Source organism: Cricetulus griseus, chromosome 2, assembly GCF_003668045.3.
Source record: "Cricetulus griseus strain 17A/GY chromosome 2, alternate assembly CriGri-PICRH-1.0, whole genome shotgun sequence".
NCBI lineage: Eukaryota > Metazoa > Chordata > Mammalia > Rodentia > Cricetidae > Cricetulus > Cricetulus griseus.
The window spans coordinates 223,448,919-223,471,882 of record NC_048595.1 but is presented as its reverse complement, the minus strand read 5'-3'; the positions used below and the strand labels follow the sequence as shown (position 1 = coordinate 223,471,882).

The following is a 22,964-nucleotide window of genomic DNA, read 5'->3' as shown; positions in this document are numbered from 1 at the left end:
TACACAAAACTCAAGTCCAAATGGATCAAAGACCTCAACATAAAACCAACCACATTGAGCCTCACAGAAGAGAAAGTGGAAAGTAGCCTTGAACAAATTGGCACAGGAGACTACTTCCTAAATAGAAGGCCAGTAGCACACTGAGAGAAACAATTAATAAAGGGAACCTCTTGAAACTGAAAAGCTTCTGTAAAGCAAAGGACATAGTCAATAAGACAAAACAGCTCCCTACAGAATGGGAAAAGATTTTCACCAACCCCACAACTGATAGAGGGATGATCTCCAAAATACACAAAGAACCCAAGAAACTAGACATCAAAAGACCAAATAATACAATTTAAAAAAATGGGGTCCAGATCTAAACAGAGAATTCTCAACAGAGGAATTTCAAATGGCCAATAGACACTTAAGGAAATGCTCAACATCCTTAGACATCTGAGAAATGGAAATCAAAACAACTGTGAGATACCATCTTACACCTGTCAGAATGGACAATATTAAAAACTATGATGACAGTTTATCCTGGAAAGGATGTGGAGTAAGGGAAACACTCCTTTATTGCTGGTGGGAGTGCAAACTTGTATAGCCACTTAGGAAATCAGTTTGGCCGTTTCTCAGAAAATTGGGAATCAATCTACCTCAAGACCCTGCAATACCATTTTGGAGCATATACCCAAAGGATGCACACTCATACCACAAGGACATTTATTAAACTATGTTCATAGCAGTATTATTTATAATAGCCAGAACCTGGAATCAACCTAGATGCCCCCCAACCAAAGAATAGATAAGGAAAATGTGGTACATTTACACAATGGAGGTAACAATGACATCTTGAAATTTGCTGGCAAATGGATGGAACTAGAAAAAGCCATCCTGAGTGAGGGAACGCAGACCCAGAAGAAAACTATAGCATGTGCTCACTCATAAGTGGATATTAGACATAAAGCAAAGGATATCCAGCCTACAGGCCACAACCTCAGAAAATCTAGGTAACAAAGAGGACCTTAAGAGAGATATACATGGATCCACCTGGGAAGGGGAAAAAGAAAAGAACCCCTGAGTAAATTGGAAGCATGGGGCAGAAGGATGCTGGAAGATGAGAGGGAAGAAGGAAAGGGAAGGGGGGGAAATGTTTAGCTCAATAATTTAAAAAATGGCAAAAAAGACCTATGAATCAAGGGAGGGGAATTAAGGAGAAAGTGGTAATAAGGGCAAAATAAGGACACAAACATGTGCATGCACATAAGATAAATTAAATGTACTAAATTTTAAAAATAAAACAGTGAATCCAAAGGGTAAAAGCATGATACAAAAAGCTACAGGCATTAACTGGGAGTCCCATGGGCCACAATGCAAACCACTGAAGTTTCCTGGCTTCCTCCCTACTTTGGTATATATATCTCCCTTCCTTTTTTCTTCCTTCCTTCCTTCTTTCTTCCTCTTCCTCCCTTTCTTTCACTCTGTAGACTAGGCTGGCCTTGAAGTCACAGAGCTCCACCTGCCTCTGCCTTCCTAGTGCTGGGATTAACGATGTATGTGCCACTGATGCTTGCCTTATTTTGGGTTGTTTCTAAAAAGGTCTTAGTGATTTGAATAACATCACATTTACTAACCAAACGTACACTCTTTTCTCCCTGACTCTTAGAGAAATAGTTGCAAATATATAAGCTAGATAAGTAGTAGGTCATTTGTTTCATTCACCAGAGAAAGGGAGAGGGGAAAGGGGGAGAATGTGGGAGAAAGGAAAGGGGAGAAGGGACGAAAGAAGAGGGCAGAGGGAGGCAGGGAGAAAGGGGCTTTCATAAGTGTGACAAGCTCAAGGCTGGGAGACACCACTCACAGAAGGTAGGAGGGCTGTGTAAAGCAACAGACCAGAAGTTTCCATACAGGGAAGAGATGGGACAGTGTGACCAGGATCACCAAGGAGTGAAGGGGTGGTGCCATAGGCAGACCTGAGGCATGGGGCAGACAGACAAAGTAGCCAGCACTATTAGGCCATGGCCCTGGGGGATATATTAGCCCTACAGCAAGGCAGGCTCCTATTCTTACAGAGCAACACTGCTGCTCTTTTAAAAACTGGTAACATGCTTCAGAGTTGGTTTTCTTTAATTCCACTAAGGCTCTTTGGAGAAACTCACAGGAAACAGCAGTAATGACTACATCATTGTGGATCATTTTTTGGGAAACCTGGAGAAAACTTTGCTCATAATGCTAAATCCTCTGCCCACAGCAGAAATGAGTCTTCCAGCTTCCTTTTCTGCACCAAACATGTAAAGCAGAAACAGCATGCTCAGGAATGTGCCCACCCTACATGTGCATTCCTATATGAGCACGTGTAGCTCTCCTAATAAGGGTTCTTTGTTCAAACTGCACTCAAACAATGCCAGCGCTCTCCTCTTGTCTGCTTGTGCTATGGGCCTGTGCACTCACCAAGATGCAAACCCACATTGTCCCGTCACAGAAGGAGCAAGGACAAACCTCTGATCTACTTCTCCCATGCTCTGCACCCATCCCTTGAGAGACCCTCCCGATTGCTAAATCCATCAGAGGTCCAACTCTAAGCAGGTCTCAGTAATGGAACTTTGTTCCACAAGGCATGGCAGAATGGGCACGGAGGAGCATACCAGCACAGGCACAAAAGACAGCACCACTCTAAGATTTTCTAAAGTAGTGTTAGCAAGATGAGAGATGGGAGTGGCTGAGATGGCTCAGTGGTCAGAGGGCTCAGTGGTCAGAGGGCTTAGTGGATAAAGGTACCTGTAGCCAAGGCTGACAACCCAAGTGCCACTGGCCTGGACTCACTTGATGGAAGGAAAGAATTGACTCCTACAAGTTATCCTCTGTCCTCCACATGTTATAGCTCAAACAAGTAGTCATGTGTGTGTGCGCGCACACACACACACATACATACACACACACACACAAAGTCTAAAATGTGCAGTCACACAAATTGACATAGGGTCAAGAGTGGGGATCTAGGGTAATTTATGTCTTTCTCTCTCTCTCTCTCTCTCTCTCTCTCTCTCTCTCTCTCTCTCTCTCTCTCTCTCTCTGTTTCCTTACCTTTGGCCACATCACACTCTTTAATCATTTTGAGAAAGTTGTAAATTTCCCTATCTAGTCTCTGTTGACATGTTTGTGCTCTCTGAAAGAAAAAAAAAGGGCAAAATTAAAACAAACAAAGGACTTTCAAAATTACCTATGCATTAATGTTTCTATCAAAACTTGCAATTCAGATACATAAGACTCTTTACAAGAGGATACAGATGAAGCATTTCATGAAGTAGTTCAATAAGATCAAGTATTTAATTCCAAACACATCCAACATCAGTCGGTAGACACCACACAACTGCACAGACTCATAGCGCTCTCTTGTTACATCATGTATATGCAGAGTTAACTGCTTTGACTTGCTAGATCTGAAAAATTCTCCCCAAAATTACAAAATGCATTACACAGGGTTTCCTCTGTATAACAGTGCTGACTGTCCTGGAACTCACTTTATAGGACAGGCTGACCTCGGACTCATAGAAATCAGGCCACCTCTGCCCCCCACCCCCACCCCACCCTCCCCACCCCCACCCCCGTTGCTGGGGTTAATGGCATGTACCACTACCACCCGGCTATAAAATGCATTCCTTAAGGATACATTTTAAAACTGTTTTGTTTTTAAAAATCCAGATGGTCCTACCATTTGGAAATCACAAGCTGATTTTTCATTCAGCATTTTAAATACATGCTGCCACCACCCACACCATCAGACCAAGCAGGACACTTTCTTAACTAAGCCAAAGCTCATGAAAATATGGTAAAGTTAATTATGGAGAGCAGTCTGCCTTGAAATTTTGAATTTCTTCACAGTAAGATCCCTAGAAGTAAAATGTGAATATAAAAATCCATCATCTAACTTGCGTCCCAGCCTAGAGAAGATCCAAAGAACAAAGTACAATCACTGTCAATTTTATGCTGGCTATACATAGCAAAAAGAATAAGGAAGAAAATCATACTGGAACTGCTGGACTGTAATAACTGAAAATGTTGACTCTGTGAACCAGGACTTTGCAAGCATTAGAATCACTACTGTGGGAAGAGCAATGGACTCAGCTTCCTTACTCTGCACTCCTAACCTCAACTGGTCCATCACAAAACATTTGCTTATTCAAAATTAAACTAGTTTAGCTGTGTGCCAAGGTGACACAGGTAAGCACTCTTTTCTCCTATTTTACTTTATAAATATTTTAGCTCTTATAAAGCTCAACCCAACCACAGCAGAGTTATTAATGGGACCACATTAGTTACAGACAATGCTCTTTCTTAAATGTGTATCATCCCTTCTGTTTTGAGACTCCTAATGACATCTAAATATACCACATGTTTATTTATTTATCGAGAGGAATGCTTATACTGTGTAATTTAAAACCCTATAGAGGTTTGCTGCACCTTTTCTCAGACACTGCCTGTGAATCCAGGTTGAAAGGTGGAAAGTCCCTCCAGAAACACTCACTGCAACTAAATGCATCACTCTTGACTTATTAACAGAAGACCATTCTCACACTATGCACATTATTATTCCTGATCATGGCCAAGTCAATGCCACTGCTTACTCATTTCCTTCCCACGGTGCAAGTTGGCTACGGAAGCACTGGCTCCATCTGCAGACTACTGATCTGATGCACAGTGCAGCACAGCTCCTGGGTTATAACCAGGCAACCCCACCCTCCACAGTACCATCTGAAGTACTGGAGTCACATGCCTCCTCACATAGAATATTTATGTCAAAGCTTTTTAAAAAATGCTTCTTGGCTTAGTGGTTTAAAAGGGACATAAAAGTAAGCTAAAGAAGAGTTCATGAACACCAGTATTAACATAACTCTTGAGTGACACTAAAAGAGGACAGAAATTTTCTTTTTTTATCATTTTTTATTTGAATTAGAAACAAGATTGATTTACATGACAATCCCAGTTCCCTTCTCCCTCCCGTCCTCCCCTAACACCCCCCCCCAACTAAAACCCTACCTATCACAAACCCTTTCTTCTATTCTTACCCTGACTCAACCTTTCTGCTCCCTCATGACCTCTGAATCCTTCCTCTTCTTCCCTTCTCATTCTCATAGCTCCCTCCCCCCTCTTCCCATGCTCTCAATTTGCTCAGGGGATCGTGACCTAGGACAGAAATTTTCATTACAATAAAGTACATTCTCTAATTTGCTATCACCCCCATTAATAATTATAAAAAGCCAAAAAACAAAAACAAACAAACAAAACAAAATAAAAACTCTTTTGGGGTTGGCAGTAACCACACACCTGTCAATCCTGGTACTGAGGAAAAGCTGAGGCCACAGTATCATGGATTCTTGCCCAGCCTGGGCCATCCATGTCTCAAAAGTAGTGCTTGTGAAGACTTTGTGATATCTGGCATGGCACCTCATTATTGACTTCTACACCCTTAACCTTAGCCAGGGAGAGTGGAGTTTTAAATTTGATTTGTTCAATATGTAAGTGATGTCCCACTATAAACATTATTGTAATATTAACATCTGACAATATTTTTGATTTTATCCAAGTTATATGGGCAGAGTACCTACATATCAAGGGTGGCAGCCATGAGCACAGAGGCCCAGTGCACCAGACAGCTCTAACAGTGAGAAGCCCACTAAAATATGCATCTACCAGTCCAACTCCTGTCCACACACTCTCTAGCTATCACTTCCACTGACTCAAGATGACATTCATCTACCTTGTCCTGACTAGGAGAGTCACTTAACACTGATTCAAGGGAGTGAGCAGCAAGAGAATAGTGGAGTGGGTAGAAGGAGCTATATCCAAGACATTTTCTGGAGTCCACATGGGATTAAAAACTGAAGCACAGTACTTAGAATTTAGTAACAAAAAGCAACTTCTAATACACACACTACAGGGAATGAAGCCAACTCAGGGAGAAAAGAGTATGGACTGTACAGCTCTGTTCCCATAGGGCAAGAAGACAATCCAGGGAGGGCACGGACTGGATGGCTCTGTTCCCATGCACTGGAGAACAGGAAATTGGCAGTACTTCTAACAATACTGCTGTTGTGAGCACCAACAGCCAGAGACAGGACCAGAGAGATTTATAAAGTGATGGGCAAGGTCTCAGTCTTGTCAAGTGAAGGGGTCACAAAAGGTTCAAAAAGTTTTAATCCTTAGAAACCTAACATCTTAAATTTTGCAGAAATTAAGCCCATGGAGAAGGTACCCAGTGGTTACTTGCAAGCTTAACTCCAGCCAGGCTCTATCTTCCCTGGCATGAAGAAGTCATGGCACATTTTTATTTTCCTGGTGCCTGGTGACAAGTCTAGCCCTTCAATTGTCTTAAAGTTTTATGTTATAATAGATATTCACAGAGAAATAAAAACTAAAATTATCTGGAAAGAAGAATAATTCTCCCTCATACACATACTGTCATCTCTAGAGCCTGTCTGCCCTGTTTCTTATCCAAAAGTAGCAACTGCTAATTCCTCTTCTGTCCAGGGTTGCTCTATACCAACATAAATGTGCATGTGTACAGCCCACTGTCTGAATTTCTCTTCTCCAAAGTAGTAGCTTTTGTTTGTTTGTTTCTGTTTTTCTGAGGCAGGGTCTAAATGTAACCCAGGTTGGCCTGAAAATCACTATGTAGCCCAGGCTACCCTCAAGCTCTAGACAACCCTGCTACCTTAGTCCTCTGCGTGCTGGGGTTACAGGTGTGCACCACTGCACCTGGCTCTCTGCTCTTTTCCGGCTATGCACCTGAAGTTCACCAGTGTATCAAGTCTGGCACAGTGTGTGGTAAGTCTGGCACAGTATGTGGTCGCACTGTCCTGAGCAGTCCCTCAGTCTGTGCATATGCATCTTTCTGCATACTCCTTTTAGTTAAGAATCACTTAACTAAATAAATTCAATAAACAAACTTTATTCTGTCATTTGGTTTAAATTTAGCATTCTGTTAATTATTTTATATATCACAAATATAGTTGAGATCCTCAAGAATTAAGAGGCCTTAACCAAACAACCCCCATGTGGTTAGCACCACCGAGGTACCCATGAGTCCCTGCCATTGCTATCCATTGGGACTTCTGATGATGACAGAAACATCCTCTGCCTGCTTGTACCCTTGCACTTGAGATGGTTCTGGTTAAAATGAGGAACGGAGCCAGGTATAACAGATATGCCTGTAATGCCAGCATTCAGGAAGTCAAGGCCAGGTCAAGGCCAGCCTGGGCTACACAACACGATTCAATTTAAAAAATATCCAAAGTGAGTTAGTGAAATCTTCATGTGCTTATTATTTACTTAAATGTGAACGGCCGTATATGGCTAGGCACTGCAAAGCAACACAGAGCTTGGCTTCCTCTCCAACACTGTTCTCTGACACACCCTGACATGGCATGAAATGCCTCTTCTGAGGTGGGCACTTGCTTCTTCTCTCCTTAGACCTTAACCTCAAGGCAGTGACAGAGACTGAAAGAAAACCTTCTGCCTTTTTAGAGGTTCTCAGTCTGAGAGTGATAAATGAGGTCACAGTGTCACAGAACATGGTTACCTTTCCAATAGAGCACCAAGCCCCACACTTGTTTATAAATGTACGCTTTGAGATTACGGCGCACTGAATGCAGATGACTATTGACTGTTATTCCCTGACACCCTTCCTGTGTCTGCGCACACCAAGAATACATTTGCTCCATTATCTGGCCCCCAGAATTTCCTTTAACTTCACTCAAAGGTTAAAGTATCTTGAGTAATTCTGCCTAAGCTACATGCTAACATTGAAAGACCGTTTCATATTTCATCCATTTTGAACAAGGGTCCAGACACCGAGAATCAGAACTCTCACAGTTTCCATCAAGACTCCACTGACAGAGATATCTGGAGCCTACAACTTCATACTGGCTAGATTCTCACTGATTTCAGACACGCACTACACATAGCTTAAGGAAACAATTTTTTGAAATTGAAAGAAAATAATGTTTAAAAAGGAATAAAATACAATGTAAAACTGAACTGATAACTTGCTTGAAATTTTGAAAAATATATTTTAAAATTTGTCTTTACAGAGAAACCCTGTCTTGAAAAAAACAAAAACAAAAAACAGCAACAACAACAAAAACAAAAAACGAAAAAACAAGGCCAGAAGTTGGTGTCACACGCCTTTAATCCCAGTACTCGGGAGGCAGAGGCAGGTGGATCTCTGTGAGTTCGAGGCCAGCCTGGTCTACAGAGTGAGTTCTAGGATAGCCTCCAAAACAATACAGAGAAACCCTGTCTCAAAAAAAAAAATGTATCCTTAATCGTGTGTCTTAATGATAAAGAAGCTAGTATGTTTTCAATTTACTTATAAGCCCCATTTAAAATGTCTTAAATTACCATAATCCTCGAAGATAATGCTTGCTTTGTAAATCCATATACATTTTATCACTCATATTGAAAGCAAACAAATAGGAAGGCATTCTTTTCACTTAGGAAATATTGACTACATTTTAAAGCATTTAGCATAAGTTTTAATTTTTTACTTAACATTTAGACATGTATTTAAATCTTCCCAATTTTCCAAGTCTCCCTTATAAAGATTTATTTTTATTTATGTGTAGGCATATCTTTCTATATATGTATGTGCACTGGATCCCCTAGAGCTGGCATCACCTAGCTATGAGGGCTAGGTCTCCACCCCGGAACAGCAAGTACTCTTTACCTCTAAGCTCTCTCTCCAGCACCATTTTTTCCTTTTCTTTTTCTTTTCTTTTTTTTTTTTTTGTTATTTGAGACAGGGTTTCTCTGTGTAGCTTTGGAGACTGTCCTGGAACTTTCTCTGCAGACCAGGCTGGCCTCGAATTCACAGAGATCCACCTGTCTCTGCCTCCTGAGTGCTGGGATTAAAGGTGTGTGCCACCAATGCCCAGCCAGCACCAATTTTCTAAGTTGTGATGTCATTATTCTAAATGTTCTGGTAGATGTTAAAATTAACTGATCTAAGAATTATGTTTGTGGCTATTATAGTACATAATACATTTTAAAATAGTACAGATAAAGCAATCACTAACAAAGTCTAGCAGATATCATCAACAAAGCATAGATGAGTTCAAATTCCCTGATGCTCTATCATAAATTAAAATCAGGAATGATGAAGCCTAACACTCTTTGTTCATCTGAGACTAGAGGCTCTAATGTCAGTGAAACCCTGTGGACATTAGTAAACTTAACTTCATTAGAATTGTTTATTCAGAAATATGCAAATCCTTTAAATAACCAACTTAATTTTCATATGGTTAAATTTAGTAGGAAAATCTGTGTGCTTTGAGATAACTATTTAACCTGAAATAGGCATGCCCTTATAATTCTAACTCTCCCAGACCCACCAACATTATGATAAACAAGGTACATTTAAAAATACAGCCAGAAAAGTAACTAGTATTTGCTCCCCACAAAATACCTACTTTCAGGAATGGATAAGGTAGTACTGTCACTTCAGATAAAGGTGCCTCTACACATTACTGATGCTTTACCCTATCCCTAAGCAGTGGCCAATACATATTGCAAGCAGTTTTAAATGAAACCACTGACCAAGAAATGTGTCACTATGGTTGCATTATTGAAACTCTGAAATATGCAGTGAAGTCATAAAGGTGAGCAGGTCAGGCCCTACATTTCCCACCTCCTACAGGCAAATACAAATGTATTTAACATAAAAACTGATTCATAGCATCACACCATTTTAACCAAGACATTTTATAGTACTATCATAGCAGAGGTGTATCAGTAGAATGCAGGTAGACAAAGATCAACATGATTTCTATTGTCAGAAGTCATAATTTCCAGAAAGCATGTTTGAGTTAGGTATACAGGATGAATGATGTGTGCTTACCTTTAAGGACTCCTTCAGGTCCATGGGAGAAACCGCATCTTCCTCTTCCTCGTCAGTCACCTGGTCCTGGGAACAGTAGTGAGTGCTGTACGCAGAGTGTTCCTCGATGGCTTCCAGCCACTTCTGAAACCAAGAATTACACAAAAACATTTTTACTCCAAAGAAACATCAATAATCTATAAAGCATAAAATTTACATAGAAGAAATAACTAGGCAAAAAAAAAGCACTCAATGTGACATTCTGAATGTTGCTTGCCTATGACCTGGCTGCATAAAAAGATAGTCCTAGCGCTTTAGAAAATATCCTCTATACATATATGTACTAATAGGTACTCAAATATATTACAGAAAATAAGCAATGAAGGAAATCTTTTCAGTTAAAATGACTGGTTTCCAGCACTATCAAATAGTTCAATGTGCAGCAATAAACACAGTATTACAGACTTAACATTAAATTACACAGGAAACATGGATCATCTTAAGAAAGACAAATGCCTGATGACTTCACTTTAAAAATTGTATAAAAATGGACTAAAATACTTCCTTGTTTCTTTATAGAATTGTGTATGGTCAATTCTTACAATTCTGTGAAATACTAAGAAACAGCCATAATTTCAATTATTTAGGGCTCCTTGCTGAACCAAGGCAAATCATTTTGGGAAAAAACTCTTTAAACACTTTACCAGGTTTTCTAAGTAAACAAATAAATACCATCTAAGGCTATGGATTATGCTTTAAGAAATGTGGATTTCGGGGCTGGAGAGATGGCTCAGAGGTTAAGAGCACTTCCAGAGTTTAAGAGATCTTCCAGAGGTCCTGAGTTCAATTCCCAGCAACCACATGGTGGTTCACAACCATCTGTTATGAGTTGTGATGCCTTCTTCTGGTGTTCAGATATACATGGAAGCAGAATAGTATATACATAATGAAAGAAAAAAATCTTAAAAAAAAAAGAAATGTAGATTACTCATTAAGTCTCTGAACCATGAATCCGGGCCAAGTGGATCTGGGTTTGACTACAGTGCTGCTCAGAGCAGGCTTAGCTTTCTCATCTCACCTCAGTCTTCTCTTATAGCCCATTTCCATTCCTCTGTGTTAGATGCCATCCCCAGGACACTTTCTACCAAGAATGCCCAGTGTCCGCTCTGTGCTGGGACTCAGATATGTGATTCTCACAATCCTTCCTATCCCCCATGACAATCTCTCCAAATTTACTCTTAGTCATGTAGCAACTTGCTTGCAGGGACCAGGCCTTCACTCCCCCACTCCTGCCCACATACACATCTTGATTTCTGGAGGACTCCATCTCTTGGTACAGACCCTGTTCTTCTAGTTCAAGTCTCAACCTTTGGGACATGACCCCTATGGGGGTCAAACAACCCTTTCATAGGGCTTACATATCAGATATCCTGCATATCACACATTACGATTCATAACATTAGCAAATTACAGCTACGAAAAAGCAACAAAAATAATTGTATGGTTGGGTTTACCACAACATGAGGGGCTCTATTAAAGTCACACACAGCATTAGGGAGCTTGAAGACCACACTTAGCCTTTCCTCCTAGTCATCTATCCCCATTCTTGTCACCTGCTTACATACAGAGAACTCTCTGCCAGGGTCACCACAGCCACTACATTTGCCCAGGATCCAGAGATGACAACCAAAGAAAGGGCAGCCACACAAACAGTCCCGATAAGGACACCGAGAAACAACTCAAACATTGTAACTCCAGGTGCCTACATCCCAAGCTAAGCATGAACAGTTGAAACAATGTGTTTCTACTAGGAGCCAGTTATCCTGTTGCAATAGGCCTTGAAAAATGCAATATAGCTGACGCACAAGACAAGGACTTCAAAACGCAGTTGTGCCTGTTTAAGAAACTTAAAGAGGGTATGAATAAATCCCTTAATGAAGACTGTGAAAACAAAAGCAAACAGTTGAATGAAATAATGAAAGCAATTCAAGACACAAGATAGAATTTTCTAAAAAAAAAAAAACAGAATCACTAAAGAAAACCAAAATAAAATTGGAAATGAAAAATTTAAGAAGTGAAACAAAAACCTCAGAGGTAAACCTCACCAACAGAATGCAAGAGATGGAAGAGGAATAGAGATTCTCAGGTGCTAAAGACAAAGTAGAAGAAATCACCTCAGTCACCAAGAGCATTAAATCTAAAAAACCCAGGCACAAAACAACCAGGAAATCTGGAACACTATAAAAAGATGAAATGTACAAATAATAAAAATGGAGGAAGAAGAACGTGAAAAACAGAAGCCGCCCGCTGTCTGCCATGGGGTGGCATGGGTGAGGGAAAGATGCCTCCACCTTCCACTCCTTGGTACCTGCAGACAAGAGAGCTGGCCCCAGCATCACAGAGTGGGAGAGCTTCAGCATACAAGACAGTGGGCCCCACACCCCTTTGGACAGCACTCTAGAGCTGACCCTGTTGTCAAGGTCGAAGATGGGCCATTCCTGATGGTGTGATAGTGAGACAGCTCATCGCCTCCCCTTGCATTCCCCCCACTACAACTGTGATAGAGAACCCTACACCTCACCTGGGCAAAACAGTGAAGCTGGTCCTGGTGTTGTCAGTGAAGACAGCAGGACTGAGGACCTGAGAGCAGGAGAACTGGCCCTGCTCCTTGCTGCAGGCTGCACTGGGTGAGCTAGCTGAGCAGTCCTGGAGGGCTCGCCCAGGCATTGACAATGAAGGAAAGCTAGTGAGCTGACCAACCCAGCTACCACCCAGACCCAGATCCAGGGCTCTATGAGTTGTCCCATCCCTAGAGACCTGCCCTAGAGACTGTCTCAAAAAATAATGCACACACACACACACACAGAGAGAGAGAGAGAGAGAGAGAGAGAGAGAGAGAGAGAGAGAGAGAGAGGAAGGAAGGAAGGAAGGAAGGAAGGAAGGAAGGAAGGAAGGAAGAACAAATAGCTCATTTTATGAAACTGGGTTTTACAGAACTAAGAATTTTCAAAGGATGATGTACAAAGGCTGAGAGACACAGAAATATTCAACATCCTTCATCATCAGGGAAATGTAAATCATAACAACTCTGAGACTCCATCTTATGCCTGTCACAACGGTTAAGACACAAATGGCACCTTCTGCTGGTGAGGATGTGGGGAAAGGTGTATTACTCATTGCTGGTGTATCAACTGGGACTAGATCCACCTCAAGATGCAGCTATGCCACTCTTAGACATAGCCCCCAAAGTCTCAATATTGTACTACAGAAACACTAGCTCGTCCATGTTTGTTGCTGCTCTATTCATAATAGCCAGCAATTTGAAACACCCTAGACTTGAGAGAGAACGTATGAAAGTTGGGTTGGTAGGGAGGTAAGGAGGGTGTGGGAGGAAATGGGGGAGAGTGAAGCAGCCTTAGTGTATACTGCAATTGGTCTCCCCCCAATTGAATTGGACTCCATATTCTCTGACATACAAACTGCACATGATTGGGCAAGTTTTTCCCCAATGCTGTAATTTTCTTATAAATTAAGGGCTATGCTTTTAAACAATCATTTAATCTGCCCCGCAAAATCAGTATGAGCTAAAATGAAAAATTATAAACAGAAAATATCTACCTGTTTTAGTTGTAACAACTAAAACTCCTTTTTCAAACTTTAAAAGCTTCATATGAGTATTCTCAGTAAAAAGTGTTGTTGGGATGGGGAGCTAGCACAATAATGCACCAGCATGCGGACCTGAATTCAATGTCTAAACCATTTGCAAAAAGCCAGACAGGCATAAGATAGGTGCATCCCTAGGGGTCCCTGGCTTGTCTAGTCTGCCGGGCGAGCACCAAATTCAGTAAGAAATCCTCTTGCCAAAAGATGGTGTCTAGCTCGTGGGGAACAACACCCCAGTTGTCCTGTCCTCCACATGCAGACATATGCACTTAAACATATATGATTCTCACAAAGTGAGAACATAACAATAAATACATCCAAAACTGTATTTTAAAAAATAGTAGGAACTGCTGAGATGGCTCTGTGGGTACATGTGCTTACTATACAAGCCATATGACCTGAGGATGATTCCTGGAACACAGTTAGATGTGGTGGCTCACATCTGTAATCTCACTGTGTAGCTCACAGTGAGATTCAAAGAGACAGGAGGATCACCCTGAAGCCTGGAGGTCAGCTAGTCTGGAGTACACAAAATGGCAGAAAAACAAAGAACCTGTTTCATCAAGGTAGAAGATAAGAGTTGACTCCCAAAAGTTGTCTTGTGACCTCCACACACAGCTGTACTCATGCACATACACAATGTACACATGTGTGCACACGCACACATGAACAAGTAAATCTTACTTAATTTAGAAGTCTTAAGTTATATTTATGCATTTATTTCTAAGTCCATGTGTACCATAGCACATGGGTCCTGGAGGTGAAATTTAAATCATCAAGTTTGGTGGCCAGTATCTTTTACCCAATGAGCCATCTTACTGGCCTCACATTCCAAATAAATAAATAAATAAATAAATAAATAAATAAATAAATGAGTGAGCAAATGAATTTTAATAAGTATAATCAATAAGATCTTAGATGTAAATACTGAGGATATAATCTTGAGCTCTGGGAAAGATAAAAGAGTCGATGTATAGGATTACCTCTCTTGACTGCTGAAGGCTGTTCTTAGGCACCCTGAAGCCATGAACTGTGTCATCAAAGCACCTGATGGAGAAGAGGCAGCTATCTGTGGGTTTCACCTGGATACAAAGAAGTCAGAAAACAATGCTCAATCACTGGAAAACAAAGTCTCTGAAATTTTCCATCACAAAATGCAGCATATTAACACAATGTAACAATACTCAGTTGAACAATCTGAAAGTCAAGAAGGGATCATCATTGGCAGCTTATTCATGCCAATCTAGCCTTGGTCACTCCAGGAAAATACTCGTGGGTCACTGTGTTTGTATCGTTAGATTTTCTTTCCAGTAAATATAAATTAGCATGTATTTGAGCTGTACAACCCTCTACATAACAAAGCTCCAATTTCTTCATACCATTCTTGAATGAGTTTTTTCTTTCTAGAAAATGTTTGAGCTAAGTATATAGGAGTAATTAATAGGTAAGGTTGATGAAGGGGTGGTAAAGGAGGTAAAAAGTACTAGAAATAATTATTTTTTAATTAAAAAAATTAGGAATTGAGGGGCTTTAAAAGTATACAGGATGGACTTCTGTCCCAAGGCCCTACTAAAGGAATGCCAGTAAAAAACAACTATGAAACAATTTTGTAGACCTCTGCTGCCCATCCCCCAGAACAAAAACAGCCACAGGAGAAATTGTCATGGAAACAACCATCCATAGACAAGAGAAAGGACTCTATTGGTGGAGCCACAATCAGAAGATATGGAAGTCATTCTCATCACCCAAGGTGTTTCCCCTGTAGCCCACATAGGGATATGAGAGCTACAAGAGCACAGCAGAGGCCATCAGCTGTCATGGAGAATTAATAAGGCAAAGATGGACAGCCAAGAACACTCAAGAGAACAGGACCATCCCCCAAGAGAGTCTGGAGATCCCTGACTGTCTGTGCCTATCATTAACTGACCCGTGAAACACACACCCACAGCACAGATTCAAAACAACTCACCAGACCAAGCCAATCTGAAATGATATTAGAGCTTGCTCTGGGGTTTACAATAAAAAGCAAACCAAGAAAACAACTCAGTAAAGACAGGCAACAGATCCACTCTCCAGAACATTAACATTTATTATACTAAGGATATCATTGGAAGTGACCTAATACGAGAAAGCAAGCAAGCAAAACACATAAAAAAGGATTAATTAAATGTCAAAAGATGGCTGGGCAGGTGGCGGCACTTGGAAGGCAGAGGCAGAGGGATCTCTTGAGTTCAAAACCAGACTGATCTACAGATGGAATTCTAGGACAGCCAGGGCTACACAGAGAAACCATGTCTTGAAAAACCAAAAAAGAAAAAAACAATTAAAGGAAGGAGGAGGATAAGGAAGGAGAAGGAGGAGAAAGAATGAAGAACAAGAAGAAAATTCAAAAAATGCCAGAATGGAAATAAGAACTAAAATACATACCACCTACAAGAGAAAGATAGTACAAAATAAATTGATGGGAAGCAAAAAGACCAGGCTGGTCATATTAAAATTAGACAAAATCCATTTCTAAATCAAATGTTAATTAGGAAAACATCATCAGCAAGTCTTCAATCAGAAACAGCCACACATATAAACCTCCATACACAAAAACGATGGTCTTAATACTTCAGTCATTGACATTAACTAGCAATAAACTAGAGAAAAAATGATGCATCACATGACAACTTATATCCATAACAGTTTACTTAACAACAGCAAAATAAATATTTTTTCTTTTTAAAAATTTATTTTATTCATCCAGCACCTGGTGGAAGTAGAAGCAGACACCCACAACTAATCACTGAACTCAACTGGAATCCAGTTGCAGAGAAGGACAAGTGATATGCACAGGGGTCCAGACCAGGCTGGTGAAACACACAGAGACAGCTGACCTGAACAATAGGGAGCTCTTGGTCCCCAGACTGAAAGCTGGAAAACCAGCATGGGACTGATCCAGACCCCAGGAATGTGGGTGTCAGTGAGGAGACCTCGGAAATCTACGGGACCTCCTGTAGTAGTTCAATACTTATCCCTAGCATAGGTGTGGACTTTGGGAGCCCATTCCACATAGAGGGGTACTCCCTGAGCCAAGACACACAGGGGTGGGCCTAGGCCCTATTCCAAAGGATATGATGGCTCTTCTACCCCCCCCCATGGAAGGCCTCACCCTCCCTGGGGAGCAAAGGATGTGTGATAGGTAGGGTTTTAGTTGGGGAGAGGGTGGTAGGGGAGGAGGGGAGGGAATGGGAACTGGGATTGACATGTAAAACAATCTTGTTTCTAATTCAAATAAAAAATAAAGTATTAAAAACTTTATTTTAATGTGTATTAGTTTTTTGCATGTCTAGGTATATATGCAGCACATTCACAGATGGTGTCTGCAGAGGTCAGAAGAGGGTGCCAGATCCCTGGTACTAAAGTTAAAGGTGGCTGTGAGCCACTACATAGGTGATGAGAAATAAACTGATATTCTCTGCAACAAATGCTCTCAACTGCAGAGCATCAATTTTTACAGTGTCAAATACAAATGTATTACTATTATAGTCCATAAGTAAAGCTACTGAACAAGTTCAGTATGTGTGATAAAATAGGAATCATCAAATATATGTTCGAAATCAAAATAAAATTATTAATCAAGAACAGGATAACAAAAAACGCCCAATTATTTGGGGGTTAAACTCACACTTCTAGTTTTTAGAACTATTTACTGGCTCTAAGCAGAAATTAGAACATCTTTTAAATGATAATGAAAAAATCTACCAAAGCTAATGGGTGAAAGAAAAACAGCTACAAATAGTAACATATGGTTTAATGGCTCTGCTAGTAAAGAACACCCATCTCACCATTTGAAGTCTCAGCCTTAAAACACATATGATAGTATATATGTACAAGATCCTAGGTTGAATCCCAGTACCCAACAAAATCCCATCAAACTATGAGAAATCAAATTAAATCCAAGATCCTAAGGTTTTGATTTTGTTTGTTTTGTTGTTTATTTTTACTTTTATGACACACATGGTGTTGCATACCTGTCATCCTAGCACTTGGAAGGTGGAAACTGGAAGATCACGAGTTCAAAGTCACTTATCCTCCACTATACATGAGTTTGAGACCAGTCTGAGCTACACGAAGTATCCTCCTGGTCAGATGGCACGCACAATAGTGAAAGGTGACAAGATGCTGCTGGGGAAGAGTCACCATACCCTGTATGCAGCACTACTGATAGCTCGGACAAGATACAGGTACAGTAGTCTCAAACGCCTACTACAGGGATAACCAGCCAGCCTCTGCCCAGAGCTTAGACCTGAGCCACAGGAGGGATTTTCATTTAGCACTACGAACATAGTGAAAAATAACGGGTGGGGAATCCTTAGGCCCTAATCGGAAGACATTGCTGACATTGCTGGACATGATGTGCCCATCAAACTACTTCCTAAACTAATATATTTATTCTCACAGATCACTGTTGCTACCAGCTCTTGGGGCAAAAAAAAAGTTTCTTTTGTGCAGAGGGCAGTAGTAACTGCAGAGGCTCATAAAAGGTCAAAGTGATGAGAACAGGTGATAGATAGTTCAGCCATAAAGAAGACACTCTGTCATCTCTACCACCACCATGAACTCCCATACCACTGTCAAGGCTCAGGAAACTCTGCAGAAGGGTAAAGGAGATTGTAAAGGGCAAATGAAGGACACACAGTGCGTAAGAATCAAAGGAAATAAGAAGAAAAAACAGAAAATATTGTGGGATGAAACAAAACCAAATGACAGCATACAATAATCCAGGAGCTATGTATGCCCCACCAAAAAATCTGCATGGATTTTCAACAATCCACAAACAGCAAAACCATCTTGTAAGTAATGAAAAAGTTTGAGGTTCCAAACTTTCTGTTTAAAACATACTACAAAGCCACAGTGAAGAAAACTGAAACACCAGCAGGTACACGAGTCAATGCAATAAGACAGACTTCATGTATAGTCAAGTGATTTCAAAGAAGCATGCCATGACCACTAGGGGTGGGGCCCAGACTTCAAAACATGGTGTGAGAGCAACTGGATATCCACAGGCAGAAGAATGAAGGTGAACTGTACCTTATATCATAAACAAAAATTAACTCTAAGTAGGTCAGCTCCATATTGAAACAGACAAAAGAAAATATAAGGGATGGAAACTATATGACGATGTAACTGAAATACATCCCAGACAAAGACAGAAGTGATCAAGAAAAACAGGTGAATTAGACATGTCGAAATCTAAATCCAATGTATATCAGAGGACATAGATCATCCAGATGAAAGGCCATTCAGAGTGGAAAAACATCAAATCATTATGTATAAGACTATCCAGAGCCAGGCGGTGGTGATGCACACCTTTAATCCCAGCACTCGGGAGGCAGAGGCAGACGGATCTCTTCGAGTTCTAGGAGAGGCTCCAAATCTACACAGAGAAACCCTGTCTCGAAAAACCAAGACTATCCAGAATACACAAAGAACACCTAAGACAAGTAAACAAAAAGAACCAGCTGTGCTGAACACCAAGCAAAGGACTTCCATAGACATTCTTCCAGAACTTGTTCACAGATGATCAAAAGCACCTAAAATGATTCACAACATGACTAAGATGGGAAAAGGCAAATCCCAACTATAATGAGATGCCCCAGTACACTCACCACAACAGCCACTACCCAAAACAATAGTAGGCAGCGTTGGTGAGATGTGAAACCCTCCAGCATCACTGTATTCTGGTAGAGGGGCTCCTCCAGGTACTAAAACTACAACCACCATGTAAGCCAGCAGGTCTACTTTTAGGTATATATATTCTCAAACTAATTTCTGCCAATGTTCATTCATGGTTCATTCAACAGTGCAACATCACTGTTGACAGTAGTCAAGAAATTTAAAGAACTAAATGTCCACTGACAGGGGAATAATAAAGTGTGGTATTTGTGTACAGAGGAATATGATTCATTGAAAAGGAAATCTGATTACATGCTACCACATGGATGGATCTTGAGGAGTTATGCTAAGTGGAATGGGCAAGTCCCCAAGAGACAATTGTATGAGATTCTCCTCTGTGAGACATGGAATGGGCTAGCCACCAAGAGACAAGTGTGTGTGTGTGTGTGTGTGTGTGTGTGTGTGTGTGTGTGTGTGTGTGTGTGTGTGTGTGTGATTCTCCTCTACAAGGCACATAGAACAGGTAAGCTCATAAAAACAGCAAACAGGATGGTGCTTAACAGCGTCTGCAGGAGCAAAAGGGGGACAGGTAGTAAGCATAGTCGAATTATGAAAGAAAAAAAGTTCTAGAGGTCCGTTTCACAGCAAACTGAATACAGGTAAAACTACCAAACCACATACTGGCAATAGTTAAAGCAGTAAATTATATGGTATGCTTTTTCTACAATTACAACTTTTTGTTTGTTTGTTTGTTTGTTATTCTGAGACACGGTTTCTCTGTGTTACAGCCCTGGCTAACCTAGAACTCACTTTGTAAACTAGACTGGTCTCGAACTCAGAGAGATCCACCTACCTCTCCCTCATGAGTGCTGGGATTAAAGGCATGCATCACCACGACCCAGCACAATTGCAATTTTTAATTCAAAAGTAAAAGAAGGAAATTCTGACAGTATGCCACATATGAATGAATCTGAGAGACACTGTGCTAAGTGAAAAAGGTCTATCACAAAAGGAAAAACACATGATTCCAGTTATACATGGTACCTGGAGCAGTCAAGCTCACCCAGAAAGAACAATGGACAGCAACAGCTGAGGGTGTGATGGTCTGTATGCAATAGGGTGTACATTTGGGTTCATGAAAAGACTTCTGGGGCTAGGTGCTGTTTAAAATAGCAGAATGATTCAGTATACTTAATGCCACTGAACCATGCAATTTAAAATAGTTAATAGTAAATATTTTATTGTAATTTTTAAAGGTCAGTTAACGGTAGGAATACCTATGATAGATCTCAAACAGCCTAGGTGTCTACCCTAGGAAACCAGAGATTGAACATAGCTTGATTTATTGATAGTATGAGTACATTACGAGTCTCTTTAGCTTGTGCTGATACGATTCACAGATGAAGCAGGAAGAAGAGCACTGCATAAGAAATTAGAAGTTATAGAACGACAGAGGCAAACACAACAGCAACTAACCAATTCCACAGACGCTAAAGACGGGAGTATTGAAAACGAGAGGAGAGAAACTAACAAGTTTATTTGTGAAAAATAAAATAAGGCTCCAGTAGAGTAGAAACATGAATAAGGAGTAGAAGAATCAGGAATGGGACAGAAGAGAGCAAGCAGGAAGGCGCCAACAGAAGAGCAAAGTGCGGGGTGAGTAGGTCTAGTGTGGACAAGATATAAGAACTTGTGAATGGAGCCAACTCAGTCACAGGGGTGTTCTGAATTGATGGGGCTGCTAACTCAGCCTGTAACCTTTCAAAGGGGAGTACTGCTGATCCCAAGAGGACTGACATGGGAGAGGCAAGAGGTGCACTTGAGGGCAGGTGGGCTGCTACGTTACTAGTACAACTCTACTGGACTTAAGTGTGCCTGGACTCCAGGTTAGCCCAATCAGCAAATAGAGGTATCTCCCTCTCCTGGATAGTAAAAATGAAACAACTGGAAGTGAGTACAAAGAACTTAAGAGCCCCGATTTTGATACAGGCTTTAAGTTTTATTGCAACCCCAGAGAAGCTTCCATCTTCCAGATTTATCCATGAAAAAGATGCACACGTACCTCAAATGTTGACTACTGTGTCTAGATGCTTTTGGATCACCTGTTTCTAATGCCACAAGTAGAAAGAAACAAGAAGGATTGTGTGTGTGTGTGTGTGTGTGTGTGTGTGTGTGTGTGTGTGTGTGTGTGTGTCTTTAACTTTGCTTGTTTTCAAGTGTAGAAACACAATACATCCCATAGAATCTCCAGAGTCTGCAATGATTCAATGATTGGACAATCCACTACAGCACTGACTTTACAGTCTATATAAACACAGTCTCCTCTTACCGTGCACACTGCTTGGGTCAGGTGTTTGCATCCCTGGCGGTAAGTATTACGGACTGCATCAGGCCTTAAAAACAAAAATTAAATTAAGGCAAAGAAAAAGTGCTAAGTGGTAACTTGTAATACTTTAAACTTTATATTCTGAAATCAATTAAGTGTAAGAATACTCACTGTTTCCTATACCAGGAAAGGACTCCATGTTCTAACACTACCCAGAATAACTTCCAGCCAAAAAATCTTGAGCTCTACAGGGAAATGACAAAGATTTTCCATGCTGATGCATTGGGATTCAAATATGTAAATGATGAAAAGAAATGAGATCAAATAGACACATGTGAGTCTTACAAGGGGACTGAGCAATAAACAACAATAAAACCGAGCTGAGATACTAAGTGCAATGATGAGAACATACTCCTGACTACAAGTTGATGACACACAAATGCCACACTGGTAAGGTCATGATCCATACTCCAACAGTTCTGTTCAGGGCTATTTATAGGAAACAGCAGTTCAAAGCTTTGAACACAATTTCCTCTGAATTGTCAATGAATATCTAAAGAAGAAAATGAACCTAAATTCATTTTATATAATATACCTACATACAAAAATTTCATATAGCAGGACTGCTTACAGATGCAAACAGTAGTAAGTGATGTTGATTCTAGAAAACAACTAAATTTTAAAACACACAGAAATGTTTACAAACAGGAAATGTCCTTCCTAGACAATTCAGGAACTAATTTCCTGTGAAGTCCTCCATAAATTGATGTTTATTACAAAAATGATATTGCAATTATGACTTAGTGAGAAAAAATATTTTCCTCTACTCCTCTCTGTTAAACTTACCTTAAAAGTATAATCAGCCTAAATAAAGTATTAATACAATAAAAGGAACCTCTTGAAATGCTAGAGTATAAAAGTGGCTTACAATATAAGATCCAAGGTCTCCATCATCTATGAGATCCTCAACTTCTGATGGAATAGTCCAGTTAGCCCATTAAGACTTGAAAATACTATAATTAAAAGGATCTAGCTCAGAGTGGACCACTTTCTGAGCCTCCACATGCCTGGCAATGCACACCACTGTGGGGTGGTAAAAACATGTAACACATTATGCAAAACGTGATAGCAACACAGTACTGTGCAATATTGGTTGCTGCCCTCATGGCCACTTGGCTGACTAGGAACTGCAGCTCACCACCACTACCCAGTAGCACAAGTGTGTCACAGCACACGACCAGGCCAAGAGAAGATCAAAATTACAAATCAGAGTATTGTTGCTACCAAATGCACATCCTTTTAATGACACTAAAAGTAAAAACTCATAAACCAGACTGTGGAGGTTTGAATGTAATCAGCCACCATAATCCCATAATCTCATGGGGAGTGGCACTATTAGGAGCTGTGGCTTTGTTGGAGTAGGGATGGCCTTGTTGGAGGAAATGTGTCACTGTGGAA

The 22,964-nt window shown here is 40.6% G+C and overlaps 1 protein-coding gene across 5 annotated transcripts in view; it reads right to left on the bottom strand.

Annotated features, from left to right (window-relative positions):
• The window catches only part of Osbpl1a (oxysterol binding protein like 1A), a 208,517-nt gene that overhangs the window by 131,459 nt on the left and 54,094 nt on the right, over nucleotides 1-22,964 (bottom strand). For all 5 annotated transcript variants that reach the window (XM_027404345.2, XM_027404347.2, XM_035440270.1 and 2 more), the window contains 5 exons: nucleotides 21,678-21,751; nucleotides 21,510-21,573; nucleotides 14,503-14,601; nucleotides 9,878-10,000; nucleotides 3,067-3,148 (listed from right to left, as the gene is read on the bottom strand). In XM_027404345.2, the coding sequence (XP_027260146.1) occupies nucleotides 3,067-3,148; nucleotides 9,878-10,000; nucleotides 14,503-14,601; nucleotides 21,510-21,573; nucleotides 21,678-21,751 (442 nt within the window). The remainder of the gene's footprint in view (nucleotides 1-3,066; nucleotides 3,149-9,877; nucleotides 10,001-14,502; nucleotides 14,602-21,509; nucleotides 21,574-21,677; nucleotides 21,752-22,964) is intronic.